This window comes from Artibeus jamaicensis, unplaced genomic scaffold (assembly GCF_021234435.1).
Source record: "Artibeus jamaicensis isolate MK-2021 breed Jamaican fruit bat unplaced genomic scaffold, CSHL_Jam_final contig_867, whole genome shotgun sequence".
NCBI lineage: Eukaryota > Metazoa > Chordata > Mammalia > Chiroptera > Phyllostomidae > Artibeus > Artibeus jamaicensis.
This window is the reverse complement of record NW_026521995.1, coordinates 10,266,019-10,284,528: the sequence shown is the minus strand read 5'-3', so window position 1 is coordinate 10,284,528 and position 18,510 is coordinate 10,266,019. Positions and strand designations below refer to the sequence as shown.

Genomic DNA, 18,510 nt, shown 5'->3' with positions numbered 1-18,510 from the left:
AAGATACAGAACATATTTCTATCACTGCTGAACATCTCCTCACACTCCTTCCCCAAAACCCTCCCAGAAAGATAACCATGATCCTGAGTTTTAGAGTCATCACTTAGTTTTTCCTGTTCTTGAGCTTCATATAAATGGAATCACACAACATTCATTCTTTCACATCTGCCTTCTGAAAATCTGCACACTGTCTTTGAGATTCATTCACATTATTGTTTTACTAAGTCATATTTTTATGGCTATATGGTATTCCACTGTATGGATATACCAGTTTGGCTTCTTTCGTTGCAGTTTGAGGCTATCATGAATAAAGCTAAATTGAATATTCTTATTCACATCATATCTTTTTGTGGATACATGCCTCCACTTCTCTTGGGCATATGTTCAGGAGTAAAATTGATGAGTCATAAGGTGGACATATGTTTACCTCTCACAATTACAGTTGAACAGTTTTCTAAAGTGTTTTTAACAATTTACATTCCCACCAGCTATGAATAAAAGTTCCACATTCTTACCAATACTTGGTACTATAAGTCTTTTTAATTTGCCTTTCTATGGCTCTTCTGTGATATTTTAAAATCCATCTGCTTCCCATAGTTGTCTTAGTGAGAGAAATGCTCTACTGCTACCCACCTCTGTTATATCCTATTCAGAAGCAGAAAGGTTCTCGTTACTATTTGAAGTTCTCTCCTGTCTTTTCTACTTGATTCTGAATCAATAGCATCCACCTATCACTCACCTTCATCTTCTGCTACTATGCTTGATATCCCACCAATTTTTCTTTGCCGACTCTGCCTTCTTAGCACACACGATGTTCAGACTTTAAGGGTTTCTTGGTAGCCAACCACCACATGATGAAAGGTAAAGCTTCATCACTCAGCTACTCCCACCTCATCTATCCTTCAGTTTCACTGAGATCCCCATCCATTTACTCCCTCTACTTTCACTTCATCAGCTTTCTCACTTCTTCACTTCTTATGCTACTCAGGTTTTATCACCTACTATTTTATTTTATTTTATAAAAGACTTTTAAAGATTTTATTTATTGGAGAAAGGGACAGAAACATCAATGTATGGTTGTATCTCCTGTGTCCCCTGCTGGGACCTGGCCTGCAACCCAGGCATGTGCCCTAACTGGGAATCGAACTGCGATCCTTTGATTCCCGCAGGCCGGTGCTCAATCCATTGAGCTACACCAGCCAGGGCTATTATCTAATATTTTAATACACTCCTGCCAAACCCTAACTCTCCTTGTCCCTCTATCTTTTCATCAAATCTATTTTACAAAACCCAAGCCATAAATGAACACTAGTATTTGCTTTCTTTGCATTTTTACCCAATCATCCCTTTCAGAGTAAAAAATCTTATGAACTATTTACTTTTCTTCATTTTCCCACTCCAACCTTCCAGTGAACATCTATCTTTCACTGCCATTGAGTCACCAAAGTAGGTGTCACTAAAGTCATCGTCCATGATCCCTACCTATGCCACATAGAGCTTCTTGATAGTTTTATTTTTAGAAAATTAAAGTAATAAAATAATGCTTAAAATTATAGAAGTTTATGGCTTATTTAATAGGTCTCTATCTTTCTGGATATATTCTCTACTACATTTTATTCATGATAGTTTAGGTATTAAAAGTCTCTGAGATTTCTTTTCTTTCCCACAGCTGCATTCCTCGGTATTTGTATATAATAGCACTTAACACACTGCACTGTCTCTTAGTCTTACATGTTCACTTCAGTGTGTTTTACCATAATTTACTCAGTTGTTCAGTCCAAGAACCCTGAAACATGTCAGCTCCTCTCTTTCCCACACCTCACATATAATCCATCAGCAAATTCCGTCAAATCTACCTTCAGCCAGTGTGCTCACTCTGGTCACTTCTTACCTTCTCCACAGTAACCCCAAATCCCAGTTTTCCGTCTGTAATAGCCTCCCAATTGGTCTTCCAGTTTTCACTCTTCTTTCACATTGTAGCTAGAATAATTTTTTTGGTTTTGTTTCTCAAGTGTAATTTTATTTTACTTTGCCCATCACCATTTCCCCCCCAAACCTTCTCGCACCTCCATGCACTCCCCTCTCCTGCTCCACAATCACTGCATTGTTGTCCATAATCATGAGTCCTTTCTGTTTTTCTTTTTCCCTCAACCCCTACACTGCCTCAGCCTCCACTCCCCAAGCTGTCAGCCTGCTCTCTATCTATGAGTCTGTCTCTATTTTGCTTGTTAGTTTACTTTGTTCATTTAAAAAACAGAATTCGCAAAACTCAACACTAAAAAAAAAAACCAATCTAATTAAAAATGGGCAAAGGACCTCAACAGACACTTTTCCAAAGATGACACAAAGATGGCCAATAGACATATGAAAATATCCTCATGTCACTAATCATTAGAGAAATGCAAATTAAAACCACAATGAGATATCACCTCACACCTGTCAGAATGGCTGCCACCAATAAATCAAAAAACAACGAGTGTTGGTGAGAATTTGGAGAAAAGGGAACCCTCATGCACCATTGGTGGGAATGTAGATTGGTGTAATCACTGTGAAAAGCAGTATGGAGTTACCTCAAAAAATTAAAAATGGAACTGCCTTTTGTCCTAGCAATTCCACTTCTTGGAATTTATCCAAATAAACCCAAAACACTAACTTGAAAGAATATTTGCACTTCTGTGTCCATTGCAACATTATTTGCAGTAGCCAAGATTTGGAAGTAGCCCAAATGTCCATCAGTAGAAGAGTGCATAAAGCAACCATGGGACATTTACATAATGGAATACTACTTAGCAATAAATAAGAAAAAATTGACCTTTTGAGACAGCATGGATGGATCTGAGAACATTATGCTAAGTGAAATAAGCCAGTCAGAGAAAAAACAAGTACCATATGATTTGACTCATGTAGAATCTATTTTTTGTTTTAAATATAACTTAGTTATTGCTGCTTTTCAACTTGTAACCTTCCAATGGATACACTTTTTTTGCACATTAGGGAAAGAAAATTCAACTTTTTAAACATAGCCTAAAATGTCCATATGATCTTACCACCCCACCATGTTGGTGACCCACCTCCTAACTCCTTGCTTACTAATCTCCAGGCATGCCAACCTCCTCGGCATTCCTCAGACACATGAAATTGAGCCTTAGTTATTGCTATCAGCTGGGATACTCTCAGCCAGATATTGGCATAGCAGATTCCTGGATTCCGTTTAAGGCTTTCTCAAATGTGACCCTCCTAGGAAGGCTTGCCCTGAAGTGGATCCTATTGATAGTCATGCAGATCCCATTACTCTCCATCCTGCATCCTGCTTTTTCTGTGTGGATCTTATCGCTACCTGAATTATTCCATTATTTGTTAATGAATTGTTTCCCCAGGTAGAATGGCTGCTGCCTTGAGGCCTGAACTTTGTTTTGTTCTCATGTGTATGACCAGGATGTAGAACAATATTGATCCAACAAATGAATGGATTTCTTCAGGCAAAGAACTATGTTTTTCTCTATCTCCATTACCTAGACTAAATCTGTGAAATGGAAACTCAATAAACATCTGTAAAGTACATCCAGAAACTTCTTTTTTATGATTCTGGCTTAAAGTACCTTAGCTGTGTGTTGTCTGTTGGTGTAAGGAGAGAAGTTTCTCAGCGATTCACGGAACCATCAGTGGGCTGCTCTAGGGATACATTCTCCCACTGAAATTGGGTGCAAAACTTTTTGTGTGCATTATTGTGGGGAGAGGGTCCACAGTTCCCATCCTACCCTCATAAGACCCCTGGCCCCTGTGCAGAACCCCTGAGAACCACAGCCTTGGATCAGCTTTACTGCTAAGATAGTTTCCCTAGTGATCTGGCAGATTACCTTCTCCACCAACTCCCGTTCACAACAGATTTCCCTTCCATTTTAGAACTCTCACTTCAGAGCCCTCTGACATTTCAGTATTTTTAAAGCTGATTTTATAAGGATGGGAAGACTATGCTATGTTGAAACATGGATATGTCATGATCTCCACTGAATGACTACAATTCTCAAAGCAGTAGGGTGCATGAAAGTAGACTTAAACAACAACCACAGTATGTACTTTTCATCCTTCAAGGGTTTAGAAAACACTTCAGTATTTTGCCATCCTCATTAAGGAAAAGGTGATCTGGTGTCTGAGGAGCTTGAAGCGCAGACTGAGACCGTGAGTGTTTGCACTGAAGGGCTGTCGGAGGAGGAGCACCGACGTTTGGCAGAGAGGGGAAGCTTGGCATGGCATTTGTTCCTCCTGCGGAGCGCACAGCATTATAGCAATTCTTTATTTAAAAAGGCACTGAGAATAAAATGATAGCTCTAACGCAACTAAATAAATAATACTGCATCGTAATTACACATCCCATCTGCTTTCCTGTGAGAAACAATCAGTCACCAACAAGCTGGTTGTGAAATTACAATTTCACACTGAGCAAAATAAATGATGAACCAAAATTATTTACAAAGAGAAAAAGAGAAAGGGCAACCATTTTGGTTTAGCTGTGAATTTCAAGCTCAGTCAATTAGAGAGGCCATAGGCTTATAGGGACACTTTATATGTCTGTGAAGAAAACAAGACTGTCTAGGACAGTGCTGTCCGACAGGACTCTGGTGATGGAAATGCTGATTCTGCATTCTCCAGTGGCGGTCACAGCCACAGGTGACACTTAAGCACTTGAAGTCCAATATGACGAAGGAACTGACTTTTTATTTTTTGTTAGTTTTAATAGCATATGTTTAATTATTATAGATTCAAATTTAAATAATCACATGTGGCTAGTTAGTGGATTAGCACAAGTCTAAAGAACACAAAGTTACAAAGTTAAACAGAGTGACAAGTAGACAAATCATGACAGCTAAATGATTTTTACAGTGTTGGTAAGTCCAAGTAAAAGGCTTTTTGATTTTTATTGGAAGGTATGGACCACATCACTGGTCTCAGACCATGAGGAACCAATTACACAGGAAAAGAGGAACAGATACAGAAGGAAGTAGACTGTACCACTCTAGTAAGAACTTTTAGTAGAGACTAATAGCAGTTAAAATATGCTAAGAAGTGTGAAGGTTAAATGAAAACAGCTAGTTTGGCCTCTAGTTTGCTTTACAACATAATTCAAGGTAACAAACATTTAGAGCAAGGTGAGCAAGCTGATAAATATTTATGCACTTTTGTATATGTGCATTATTTATGAATTCGTACTGTATTTCTTATTCATGGTGGTTTATCTGTGATGAAGGAGAAATATAAGAAAATAAGTCTCTATGATGCTTCCTTTCTAGAAGAAGTCTGTGGCAGTTTCAGCAGTCTCTGACAAAGAGTTAAAGGTTGAGTTGTGAGGCTGATGAAGAAGGTTCTGGAAAAACAAACCCCAGGAGACATGCCAATCTTCCAAAGAACTAGGTTTGGTTGCCCAGGTGAGAGAACACACTATTATGTGTTGCTCTGATTCAATACTCACCAGGTGTAGATCCCCATAAGCACCTAACTAGGGAGAGAAGTTGCTGACCCATTAACATAAATGTCCAGTTGATACTTAATCATTGATATTTCAGAGCCAGGTCATAGTCTCTTGTGAGGTTAGGTACTGTGATTTATCCACTGATGCTCAATTGCCTCTGAAATACTACGAATAAAGTTGCCATGCTCATAAACTTGAAGATGTGACCATGAACCATGACGGTTACACACTAGGCCTCCAGGAATTTCAGTGGATCACCTGCCTCCTTCTGTAGTTCTGCAGAAGGAGGGACAGAGCCCTTAACTATGTCATTAACGATAACGGCACTAAGTTCCTAACTGGTGTCAGGCACTGTTCTAAGCTTCCTGTACTGATCTAACCTTCCCTCACTCCTATGAGTAGATATCAAGTGGATATCCTGTGAAGTGCATAGCCTTACATCCTCACCGGAGTATACAGAGGTTAAGAATTTTGCCTCAGGGGTTATGGCCAAGATGGAGGTATAGGCAGAAATGCTTCCCTTCCTCACACAACCAAAAGAAGAATTAAAAAACAAAGAACAACCAAAACTGCCAGAGAATAATTTGCATGGAAGTGCAACAACCAAGGAGTTAAAGAAACATTCATCCACGGTGGTAGGAAAGGCAGAGACCAGCAGGCGGGGCAGAGAGGATACCTGGCAAGGCAAGGCTGCAGACCTTGTGGGTGATCCCACATTCTCACACAAATAAGCTGGGAGGAACAATGAGGGAGTAAAACAGACCACAAAACCCAAGGTTTCAATGGCCATGGGGAAAAAGACTAAAAACCCCTGGCTGTAAAAAAATCATCTGTGGGGTTGCTGTGGCAAGGGAAACTCCCAGCCTCACACGAGAATCCATTGGAGAGGCCCACAGGGTCCTAAAACGCACATAAACCCACTCACCTGTAAATCAGTACAATCCACTTGCGGGAAGCAAGGGAAGTGACAGAAAGTGGGCTGAGAGCAGAGCAAGCAGCACTGTTCCCTCTCTGACCCCTCCCCCACAGACAGCACCACAATACAGCAAAGAGGGTTGCCCGCCCTGGTGAATACCTAAGGCTCCACCCCTTACAATGTAACAGGTGCGCCAAGACAAAGCAATGTATCCCAAATGAAAGAATAGATCAAAACTCCAGAAAAAGAACTAAGCGGTAAGGACATAGACAACCTATCTGAAGCAGAGTTCGAAAAACTGGTAAACAGGATGCTCAAGGAATTCATTGAGCTCAGTCACAAAATTAAGAAAAAAATGAAGCCTACATAAAGGGAAATAAAGGAAAATATACAGGGAACCAACAGTGAAGGGAAGGAAACTGGAACTCAAATCAATAATTTGGAACAAAAGGAAGAAATAAACATCCAACTGGAACAGAATGAAAAAACAAGAATTCAAAAAATGAGGAGAGCCTTAGGAACCTCTAGGACAACTTCAAACACTCCAACATCTGAATCACAGGGGTGCCAGAAGAAGAGAAAGAGGAAGAGCAAGAAATGGAAAACTTATTTGAACGAATAATGAAGAAAAACTTCCCCAATCTGGAAAAGCAAATAGAATTCCAGGAAGTCCAGGAAGCTCAGAGAGTCCCAAAGAAATCAGACCCAAGGAGGAACACACCAAGGCACATCATAATTGAGTTACCTAAAATTAAAGATAAAGAGAGAATCTGAAAAGCAGCAAGAGGAAAGGAGAGAATTACCTACAAAGGAGTCCCCATAAGACTACCAGATGATTTCTCCAAAGAAATCTTACAGGCAAGAAGGGGCTGGAAAGAACTATTCAAAGTCATGAAAGGCAAGGACCTACATCCAAGATTGCTCTATCCAGCAAAGCTTTCATTTAGAATGGGAGGGCAGATAAAGTGCTTCCCAGATAAGGTCAAGTTCAAGAAGTTCATCATCACCAAGCCCTTATTATATGAAATGTTAAAGGGACTTCTTAAGAAATAGAAGGATATCAAAAATTATGAACAGTAAAATGACAACAAACTCACAACTATCAACTACTGAACCTAAAAAAAACAAAAACTAAGAAAACAACTGGAACAGAAATAGAATCACAGAAATAGAGATCACATGGAGGGTTATCAGTGGAGAGGGAGAGGGGGAGAATAGGAGGGAAGGTACAGGGAATAAGAAGCATAAATGGTAGGCACAAAATAGATGGGGGTGGGTGCAGTTAAGAATAGTATGGGAGATGTAGAAGCCAAAGAACTTACATGTACAAACCATGGACATGAACAAAGGGGGGGGTGCAAATGTTGGAGTGTGGGGAGGGGTACAGGGAGGAGGCAGATGAAAGGGAGAAAATAATTTGGGCAACTGTAATAGCATAATCAATAAAGTATACTTAAAAAAAGAAAAGAAAATTGCCCTGGATCATAGATGGTGGGTGATAGATGGAGTGAGGATTCAGATTCTGACAGTTAATTCCAGAGCCTTTGTTGCTGAATATCTTGCCTTATACTAAATATTGCCTACTAAGGTCATTTATGCTAGTGATTTTTAATGCAGTCACTCCACAGGACGTTTGCCTTGTGTTACAATAGCACAAACAGCCTTTCGGTCAAACGTGGAAATAATTTGGGCAGGCAAAATATAGTTCTATTTGTTGTTTAAGCCATATCTTCCTATAGCCATCTTCTTAGCTAGTTTTCCCTTTTATGAGAAGGAATGGAGATCAGGAAACTACATATGCACGTATTATTGTGTGTTTTGAAAAGAAAAATATTAAGAAAAATAAGGAGAGCTTTTTGTTTTAACCATATCACTGAACATTCTTTTCTTTGACCCTATTATTACCCATTTTAACCAGCAGATGAAAGACTACTGAAAATAAACATTTTAGACATTCAGTAGAATATTCATGGCTCCACAATCTATAATTCCCCAAGTGGGAATGCACTCAAACTCTGTGTCAGTGCTAGAATGGACAGGAAAATTGAGGTATTTTCATACAAGGAAATGTTATACAGCAATAAAAAGTCATAATTATACACAACAGTATGGCTAAATCTCAAAAACGCACTGTTCAACAGAAGTCAGGCAAAACAGAAAACTCCTCATGGTTCCATTTACATGGTTCCAATACCGGTCCCACCACGTGATGATATTGGAGTCCTTGGGGGTCCGGAGGAGTTGCTGGGGGACTGCTCACGTCTTGTTTTTTGATCTGGGCACTGGCTACCTGGGTGTGTTCATTGTACAAAAACCAATGGAGCTGTATCTTTTTGTGCACTTTTCTGTATGTGTATTATGCTTCTATAAAAAGTTTATAAATGGGGGGTGGATAAAAATCTTTGGAAGTACTGATTTCAGGAAATCTTAAGTACAAAACTACCATTAGTTGATATAGAAAAATTTATTTCTCAAGCAGTTATGTATCTCTTTTTAAAATCTGGTTCTCATTTATACTCTACATCAAACCTTGCCTAGACTTTGAAGATGTATACCTTGTAACAAATTCCAACTTCAGATACCTTAAATTGTAGTATACTGTTTTAAAGTACTAGAATTTACAAGATATAAAAGTGATTAGATATTTTAATACTACTCTGTTACTTTTTAGCATAAAGTCAGAATAGGAAAAAGGCGGAGAGACCCTTGGGAAAAGTAGTAGGGCCATCGGTGGTTGCTACGCTGCCTTGGGCTGCTGTGAACTGAGGAGGTGGAGCTAGACTTTGTCAACACTAGGACTGGGATGGTCTCTCAAGTCTCCATGTGTCTCCCCAAGGATCAGGATACAGAGGACAATAGCAGGGAGACATGATAAAATTACAAAAGGTGTCTTAGACAAATATATCAATTGATTAATAGTCTCTTAATTCTAACTTGAATCAGAAAGTGTTTGTCATCAAGTATGTGCTCATGAGTCCACTTTCTAGTAATAAGATGTCAATAAGGCTCTTTTGCAGCAAAGACAGGTAATGCAAACCTAGAATGCACTAAAAAAGTAAGAGAATTTATAGTATTTTAAAATACATCTGAAGGAAAGCAGCCAGGCTGATAAAATACGTCGGGATACCACAATGACCTTCTCTGCAAAGCTTTCTTAGACCTGGGCAGACAGGGGCTTCCAACTGCATTGAAGTGTCATATGTCAGTAGTTACATTGTGGATGTGGATGTGTGTGTGTAGCAGAGTCTACAGGATTGCCATGGTTTAAATCTTAGTTGCTGAGTGTTAACTATGTGCCAGGCACCAAGAACTTTATTGTGTTTCATTTCATTTTACAACAACTCATACAAAAACCAAAATGAGTTGGACATTACAATTCCCATTGAAGACATGAAGAAAAACTGAAATAATTTGTCCGAATTCGGCAACTTCATTAAACACACACACAGTTTTTGAGAGGCGGGGCTCGAATCCGTAACCATGACGCCCCAGTGCTGGAGGGAGGTTCCTACACTCAGCTCAGTTTCCTTCAAACTGTCAAGTCCAGTGAGTTGACTACATGGTATTTACTTTTTTCCATTCATGTTTGATTTAAAGAAAATCACACCATATGTCTTTCAAAACAACTTTCTAAACTGAAAATTCTCCAAGGTCAGTTTTTTTTATTTTAAACACAATCTTCTAGTAATTCAAAAAGTGTAAAGAGAGGAGATAAAAAAACATGCTTTTAAGAGAAAGCAATAGGGCTTTGTTATAAGGAATGTATTACTTCAGCATTTGGAATAGAAAATGATGATGAGCCCAGACTTCTTTATCCACAGAACTGGAGAACACAGCTGATGTCCAAAGGGTTACCTTCCAACAACCTTGTGTACATGTCTAACAACCACAGCATAACTTCCAGTTAACTTGGAAAATGCACTTGGGTAATTAACATTAATGATAGACTGACAAATGTCAAGTATTTAAAAGAACAAACCAACACTATTTATTTATTAACTTGGCTTATAAACATGCCATCCACATACTGGAAAAGCTAATAATCATTCTCTAATTGTGCTAATTATGTAACGACAATGTTTGTTTGTTTATATAACGTTAGATTTCTCTGACTCATCTCCTCTGACCAGTTTTTTTTTGGACTTCTGCCACTGTGTACTCATGTGTACACTGGTACCTGCCAAACTGTTTGAACAATTTATTTTTAAAACTGGTTGTTAACGTGCTACTAGTATTCAAATCAGAAGCTTACCACATCCTTAGGAGGAGGTTCTGCTTTCTTCTTTACCTTTTTACCCATTCTGGAAAAAGATGCAATAAATGGTTAAAGTGTCACTTATATATTATATATGTAAAAATTTCTCAGTTATGTATGTCTTTATGAGGTTTATTTCCTTTAAATTTTACCCCCTAAAGACTATGTGATGCATGCAGAAATTATTGCACATGTACAAATATGTTACCTACCTCCCTATCCAAACCATAATTTTAAAGTAACTGATTGATAAGATTGTTGGCCATTAGTCCTGGCGTTCAGTTTGGAAAGGAAGAGAATATGTTAGTGACATGACTTTGACCTTTTCATTTACCGTGCTGATTGCTCACTTACGTAGGGCTTGGGAGATGAAGTCCAAGTTATTTTGAGAGATGCACGAATGTTTTGCTACAAAGAGAAGGATTTTTGTCTGCTTTCTTGCATTGAGCTATCCTGAGTACCTAGAGGAATGCTTAGTAGACATTCAGCGTTCATAAAAATAGTTAACTCCACTTTTCCTGGGAGTCAGGATTTTGTGAATTATACCCAAGTTCTACCAACCCCAGATGAACACTTTGTCATCTTCCCAGATAACAAAGTTTTCTCTGATATAATCTATAGCTTAATGAAAAGTAATTAAGAGTTCAAAGTACAAAGAAATGCACTCTTGGGAAATCACAATTACTCCTTGCAAGACCCTTTTCTACCTGCCCTCATGTGTCCATGCCTGTGTGGAAAAAAACTCAAAGAAATAGTAGACATGGTTGATACAGCACAGAGGAATAACACCACCTGGGCACAGAAAACTTTCCAAGATGTTGGTTACTGTTCGAATAACACTAGAAATATTCAAAATTTCTCCGGAGAGAACGTGTGAGATTACGTTTGGCATTAGGCAATTTCTGATTTACTTTCTAGTTTCAAGGAAATTACTCCAGTCTCAAGAGAAATCCTGAGAAAGAAAATCCCTGGAGAGAATCTACAGTGCCAGGGTCAGTTCAGATGATTTGTCAAAGGTGAAGAGCAGCACCTGGCATTAGAGACACGGACCAGAACTTATCACACATGTTAAAAAGCCACATGTTCACAGAAACCCACAGGGACTTCCGAAAGACATCTACTTCAGGTGTCTAACTTCAGGTTACATAACTTTCGAGGTATTTGATGGCCTGGGCAAGCTTACTCTGATGCACCACCTCACACTGTGTCCAAGGTATTAAAAAGTTAAAATGTACCAACATCCCCCATTATATATCATTTTCATCATAAACTGTTTTAAAACATTGCAGTTAAAACCTCTCAGCAATCAGTTTGTGCACCTGAAAATTCTTTCAAAATGAGGAAGTTATTTTCAAATGTAATCATATTTTAATATTAATGTAAAACATTTAACATTCATTTTCCCATCTTCATATTTTAGACTCTTTTTTTTAGTCTCACACATCTTTCATAGGTGCTTTAAAAAGCACACAGACTGTAGATGTTGCACCCATAATATTTCACTCAAGCAGAAACTATTCTGGATAAATGAAAGTCTATCCCATGATTAACCCCTTGAAAAGGAGATTTCATAGCTCTTAATAACCAATTCTGAAATACAGCAGTCTTGAATTAACAAAAGAACTCCTTGTGGATATTTGGGGAGCAATTAAACTACACCGGCATCAAGTTGCTTCAAGACCTCTGATTTTTATTGAGGAAACTGTTTTTCCTATTTCAGCACAGTGGTTTTGAGTAACTTCAGATTGAAGAGAGCAGAGGTTGGAGGGTCCAAACATACAGGATCACAGTGATGCAGCTGGTCCTGGGCTCTGCTGTGAAGCAGGAAATGTTCAGTTCGTGTCTTAATCACCGTATGGGTGTGATTGTTAACCGGGGAGGAAGTATACAGCTGGCACAGGCCAGGGACAAGGAGCCTTTGAGATGACCCTAATGTTTAAAAAAAATGTACACCCATTTCACTTAAAATGAACATGAGACAATGAAGTTACCTTATATTAATTTACTCTTTGAAGATTTTCCTTTAACGCTACAGAGATGTTGAATTAAGAAGATAAATCTTTTTGACTTTCTGAAGCAAACGACACCTGTTTGCCCTATTTTACCACCTGTCTTAATATCATTGCAGTAAAATATACATAAAACTTACCATTGTACCCATTTTTAAGTGTATCACTTTATACAGGTAATACACTTCACTATAGAGAATTTATAAAAGCCGAGAAGATCACATGGAATAAAACGAAAATCACTCAGAAATAAGCTCTGGGAGAAAACAGTATTTTGATATAGTTCCTTTTGTGCATGAGTTTTCTACAGTGACTTTACCATCCTCCCTGGATTTCTATTCCCTGTTCTCCACTTCCCTTCCTGGGACCATTTTCCTAATAAAGTCTTAAATTGATGATCAGGATTTTAAATTTCAGTCTCATTTATTGCTCCAGTCCTCTCCAATGGATCAGCATATCATGTCATTTAAAACGATATTTAAAAATCCATTGTGTGTCCAGGCAGTTTCCAATTGTTAAGCATTTGTTTCCAGTGTTATGAAATAATGGACGAGGCAGCAATGAACGTTAGACATAAATGAGTGAATCCTTAGGCATCATCCACATTCTCAACTGTTTCTTTAGGATAAATCCTGAGCTGCAGAATAACTAAAAGATTTGAACCTCATCGCATTGGGTATGGGGTTCAAACTGATTCAATGAGTTTATTGATTATTCGTATTTCTCTTTCGTGAACTTTCAGCCTCGGCGATCTTAAATACTTGCTAACGCGGAGATTCATTTTGAGAAGACTTGCAGGGGAGGAGGAGAGCTAGAGCAGACCCACTTCCCGAGTCAAGTATCGGAATCTGAACCCCTCATGTCCCTTCTTGGGGTCTGAGTCGTGCTGCCCGTGACGTGGAGCCCACCCGGCAGCTTACGAAACCCACCCCTCCTCCAGCCTAATGGAGGTGACCCTCCGGGGGCCCCTGATGTCCGCACGTGCGCGGCACCTCCTCCGCCCCCAAGTGTAGCTGGGACCTCTGCCTGGGGCCTCTCCACCCCGCGGGGCAGCGGGGCAGCCGCCCGCCTGCCTTTACCTGCCTGGAGACCCCGTGGAGCTGCGCCTCCGCAGACCTAAGGAACAGCAACCGCCGCAACCGCTGGGGCCTGCACCGCAGTCCCAGTCCGGCTGTTGTCGCGGGTTGCTAGGCGACTCGGGCCGCGGACGCACGTCGGGCGGGGAAGCGCGCGCTCGCCGGCCCGCGGGGGTCGCGGTCTCTACCGGCGTTATCCTTCGGTTCCAAAGAGTCCCTTGAGTTGGGGCAGGATAGACACTGGAATCCTCTTCCTAGCCACTGAGGTCCACCCCAGGTGAAAACTGGGAACCGGGAGGCGGTGCGGCTCGGATTCCGGCGGAGGGCTGGCTCCGGACCTGCAGACCCCGAGAAGCTCGGTGCGCTCCCCACTGCGGACCCCAGTCGGGGTCTCGGTGCAGGCCGCTCCCAGCCCCGCGCTGCCCGGACTTCGCTCAGCTGCAAACCCGCTGTACCCACCTTTCTACTGGATACTACAGTATCCCGCCCAGGTTACTACAGTATCCAGCCTTTCCCCGCAGAATCATCCCTTCCCTTCAAAACTTCTTTTTGCCTCGTTTCTTTTCCTCTTTCTGCCATTCCTTCCAAATGCCTAGAACCTCAGTTTCCCTTCCTCCTTCTCCACCAACTCCAATCAGCGCTTGAGTCAATTGGCCAAAGTTTTTATCCTCTATTTTGCCCCCTCTGATCTCACTGTCACCCCAATCCAGGGCCTCCTAACGACTTCTCTCTGCTTCCAGTTTTTTCTACAGACCATTGACAGATCAACCGTCCAGAAATCTTCCCTGTCCTGTGTCACTTCCCTCCTCAGATTTCACTGGCTTCCTAAAATATGCTCTAAACTCATTAGCCTGGCGTTCAAAGCTGCCTGCCCATCCCTATTCTTTCCTGAGGCTTATTTCCCACGACACAGGCCCCAAACTTACTGCCCCCCCAATTGTTTCCATAGTTTGTCCTCTCGATGTTTGCTCACTCCGTTCCTTCATCATCTATTCAACGAATATTTAAGAGGTTATTAGTTGCAGGTCATGCCTGTGTAACATGGAATACTCTTTCTTTTCTACTTAATTAAGCTCAGATTAAGGGATATCTTCATAAAACACTGATTTTTTGCAAAAAAATCTCTCCCTCCCCCAAATCCCTCTGACATGCTCTGTCTCCCACCTGCTTCCGTTGGTCCTCCAACCCTGAGTGATGATTTTTACTGCTACTACTTTCACGTCCCTTTATGTCTCCTCTCACCTTTTAAATTACCTGATAAATAGCTTTTTATATATTTTGCAACTCTTTGTACTAAATTTTCTACAGTCAAATAACATGCGACTTGTCTCCTGATTGGACCTTGAATAGTGCACCCCCGGATCCAACCTCTCTGTCTCTTCCGAGACTTTCCCTTTCAGTGTATGTGACGTCTCTTCTGTGCCTCGTGCAAAATCAAACAAACAAACAAAAACTGGAAAAACAGAAAAAACCCTCCTTCAGTCCTGTGTCTCCTTCTACCTATCAAGCCATTTTCTCTTCTTGACCATGACTTTCCAAAAAAGTGCCCTGCACTTGATACTTCCACATTTTTAACCTCTCATTCACTCTTCAAACTATACTCATCTAGTTTGTTCCCACCAATAAAATTACCCAAATCCATTGGCTCTTTCTTAGTCTTTATCTTCCTTGACATCACTGCTGCATATAACACTCAGGGTGGTACCTCATATTTGAAACACCGTCCTTGGTTTCCTTGGTACTATTTGCTCTCGACCTCCTAACCTTCCTGACTATTATTTAAGGTCTTTCTTCACACCATCGTAAATGATATTTCCCAGGGATCTGTCCCGGCTCTCTTTGCATACTATATGCTTTTCCAGGGTGATCTTTTTCAGACTTGTGATTTCACTGCCATATATTCAGCTCTAAATCAGCCTCCAATACTGAGCTCTAGGCTTATGTATCCATCCCCTTACTGGACACCTCCACCTGGATGTTCACAGTCCCCTCAAATATCAACATTACCTGCCTACACTTATCACCTTCCCAATATAAATGTGATTTCTTTATCAAGTGGTATTAAGCTAAACCTCTTTAGTTAGATGAGTATGAATTTGTAAAAAATATAAATACAGAAATTTTAAAGGAGGAAATGATGAGGACATCACTTTCTGCATCTGAAAACTCCTGATAGGTAGGTTGATATAATAGTAGAAGTAAAAAAAAATTTTACACATTCTCAAAAAAAGACATGAAAAAATTTCTGCCTACCTAGGGGACAGGGGGGTAAATATTCTGCTTAAATGACAAATAGCTTCTTCCAAGAAGAAAAGTTCATTTATCTGCTTTACCTTAATTTTTTCATGTGACACTAACTTAAGCTTGATTTTAGAGAAAAAAAATACTGTCTATTAAGTTTTAAATTTTCAGGAGTCACTCAGTTTTCCTGGGTCTCCCTTGTGTATATAGGAGGCATAGTCATTTGTTTTTATCCTGCTAAAACTTTTTTCAAACTTCTAAATGAGCAAAATACCTTTAACTATATTAACAAAGGATTGCCACATACCAGATTTCCTAGATGAATCTAAATTAGCATATCAATTGTCATGTAAATGATGCTTCTGCAGTGCTGTAAACATGAATTCTAGTAAAACCTAATTCTTGAATGGAAAAATTGAATAATCTTTTTACTATGTTGTCATTCAATTGTTAAACTATTTGTACTCTTTTTTACATTATGACTAACAATCTAAGGGATAAGATACATGAAGCCCTTTAAACTATGAACCACCAGAATAAGGTAAGGGAAAGTTGCTGTAATCTGTGGTTTAACTAAGTGCTACGGCATTGGTCATTATTTAGGGGTGTCATCTCTCACTTCTGTGTCTGGTAATAGTAAATCTTCCCAGTCTATACCATGAAGTTCAAGTAGCTGAAGACAAAAAAAAAGTATTGATGGCATTTGAAGACTAAAACCTCCTTAAGCCCCAAGTTATTTTTTCTTGGTTTTTGACCTTAAATATACACTTAGGGAAATAGATGCAGTCTGTCTGTCCTGGACACCAACCTGCCAGTTCTAAGATGCCATGTAGTGATAAATTTTCTTTACTCAAAGAGAGGTCTGGCCTTTGTCCCTGTTCCTGGGAGTCACCTTTATACCCTTGGAATGTCTCAAGTAATAGGAATGTGTTGTTAGTCACAGTGGACCCCTACGCCACACCTAATAGTTTATGTTAATGAAATGACTCATGATGGACACCTGATAGGTTACCCTAAGAGATGGCTCAGTGTGGGGTCCCTACTTACATGAAAAGACTTAAAGTGAGGACTGGCCACACCAGAAAAACTAATCATATAATTAGAGGGTTGGAACTTTGAGCCACAGACCAGTTTGATCTCCAAGGACGGGAGAAGGCTAGAGGCTGAACGTAACCATGTGGGCCATGACTCAGTCAACCATGCCTCCTTAATGAAGCCTCAACAAAAGCTCTGGATAACAAAGCTCCAATGAACTTCTTAGGTTGGCGACACTCCATGTGTGTATTGTTACACGGAGACACCAGGACAATAATGCATCCCTGAGTACATGAAAACTTCAAGACTGGAAGGTCAGCAGGTTTCAGCGTGAGGTTATTCTGTGCTAAGTACACTCAAGACTGACAGTCTCACGGCCCATCTTCTTAGCAGGAAGCGAGTGAAGAATTTCCTCAGAACCCACTCAGGGCCTCGTAGCTTCCCTTAAACTGAGTCTCTAGTTGGTGACCCACCTCGGTTTGCAACTCTTGGTTTCCAAGGTCAGTTGCTCTACACGTACTCAGTGGGGGCCCAGCCCTCAGAGTCCCCACACAGTTCTCCTGCCATGTTCTCAGCTCCCAGCACCACGCATGGACTGCCTCTCAAAAAACAACATTGCCGATTCTCACCACCATGAGTGCTCCAATTTATTTAAAAAGAATGGGGTTTTCCCAAGTAGGATTTGTTAACTAGAACTCAATTCATATCAACTCTTTACATTTCCGTGAACATCATCAGAAGTTGCATACCTGGCCTCAGGGGCAGGTTTTGTTGCACCTGATCGGGAACAGTATGAAAGTGGGCACAGGGTCTCGGAGGGGCCCACACAAAGGAGGAACCGAGGTTGAGGTGCCATTAGCTTTGTGGCCAATCCACCTCATCCTTATTTAGAGACCTGACTCCCAGTGGGGGCACTGTACTTGCTTTGCAGTGAAACGACTTACCGTTTAAAAGCAGCATAGCATGAGGAAGAATATGAGTGATGAAGTCAGAAAGATCTGGGTTCAAAGACCAGCTCTGTTTGTTTCCTTGCTTTGTTCCCCGCTCAGAGTAAAAGTAGAGGTAACAGTACATCTTTTACATGTGTGTTGTGAAGACTACAGAGCTGGCATGTTTTACTCCACACACGTGAAAGTATAAGGCTGTTCACTCAGTGAATAACGTATCCGACTCCCATTCAACAGTCTCCATGAGAATTTGGTGTGCATGACTGAAATGCACCTTGTGCAGAGGCAAGTGAGTTATTAACTTGCCAAACACTAAGAGGCACAGAGCATGCAAGTATACACATATATTCCAAAGTAGTACAAATGTAAAAAAAACCACCATCAAAAGTAGAACCATGCTCAGCCTGAACCGGCAGCTCACAGTTCTTTACCTCCGTATATGGAAGGGACGCGAGCCAACGCAGACGACAACGGCCTGATGCGGCAGCAATACAAGAGGAGCACGCGGACGATCTGCAAAGCTCTCAGGTACCTCTGCCTCCTCGTGACACATGTTCCCCTCTA

At 40.5% G+C, this 18,510-nt stretch overlaps 1 protein-coding gene across 1 annotated transcript in view; it reads right to left on the bottom strand.

Annotated features, from left to right (window-relative positions):
- The window catches only part of LOC119063924 (armadillo repeat-containing protein 3-like), a 77,634-nt gene extending 59,135 nt beyond the window's left edge, over positions 1-18,499 (bottom strand). Inside the window, exons 1-3 of the mRNA XM_053654719.1 lie at positions 18,378-18,499; positions 13,727-13,921; positions 10,636-10,684 (exon numbers count right to left, since the gene is read on the bottom strand). Coding sequence (XP_053510694.1) covers positions 10,636-10,684; positions 13,727-13,921; positions 18,378-18,499 — 366 coding nt within the window. The remainder of the gene's footprint in view (positions 1-10,635; positions 10,685-13,726; positions 13,922-18,377) is intronic.
- Between the last annotated feature and the right edge of the window lie 11 nt (positions 18,500-18,510).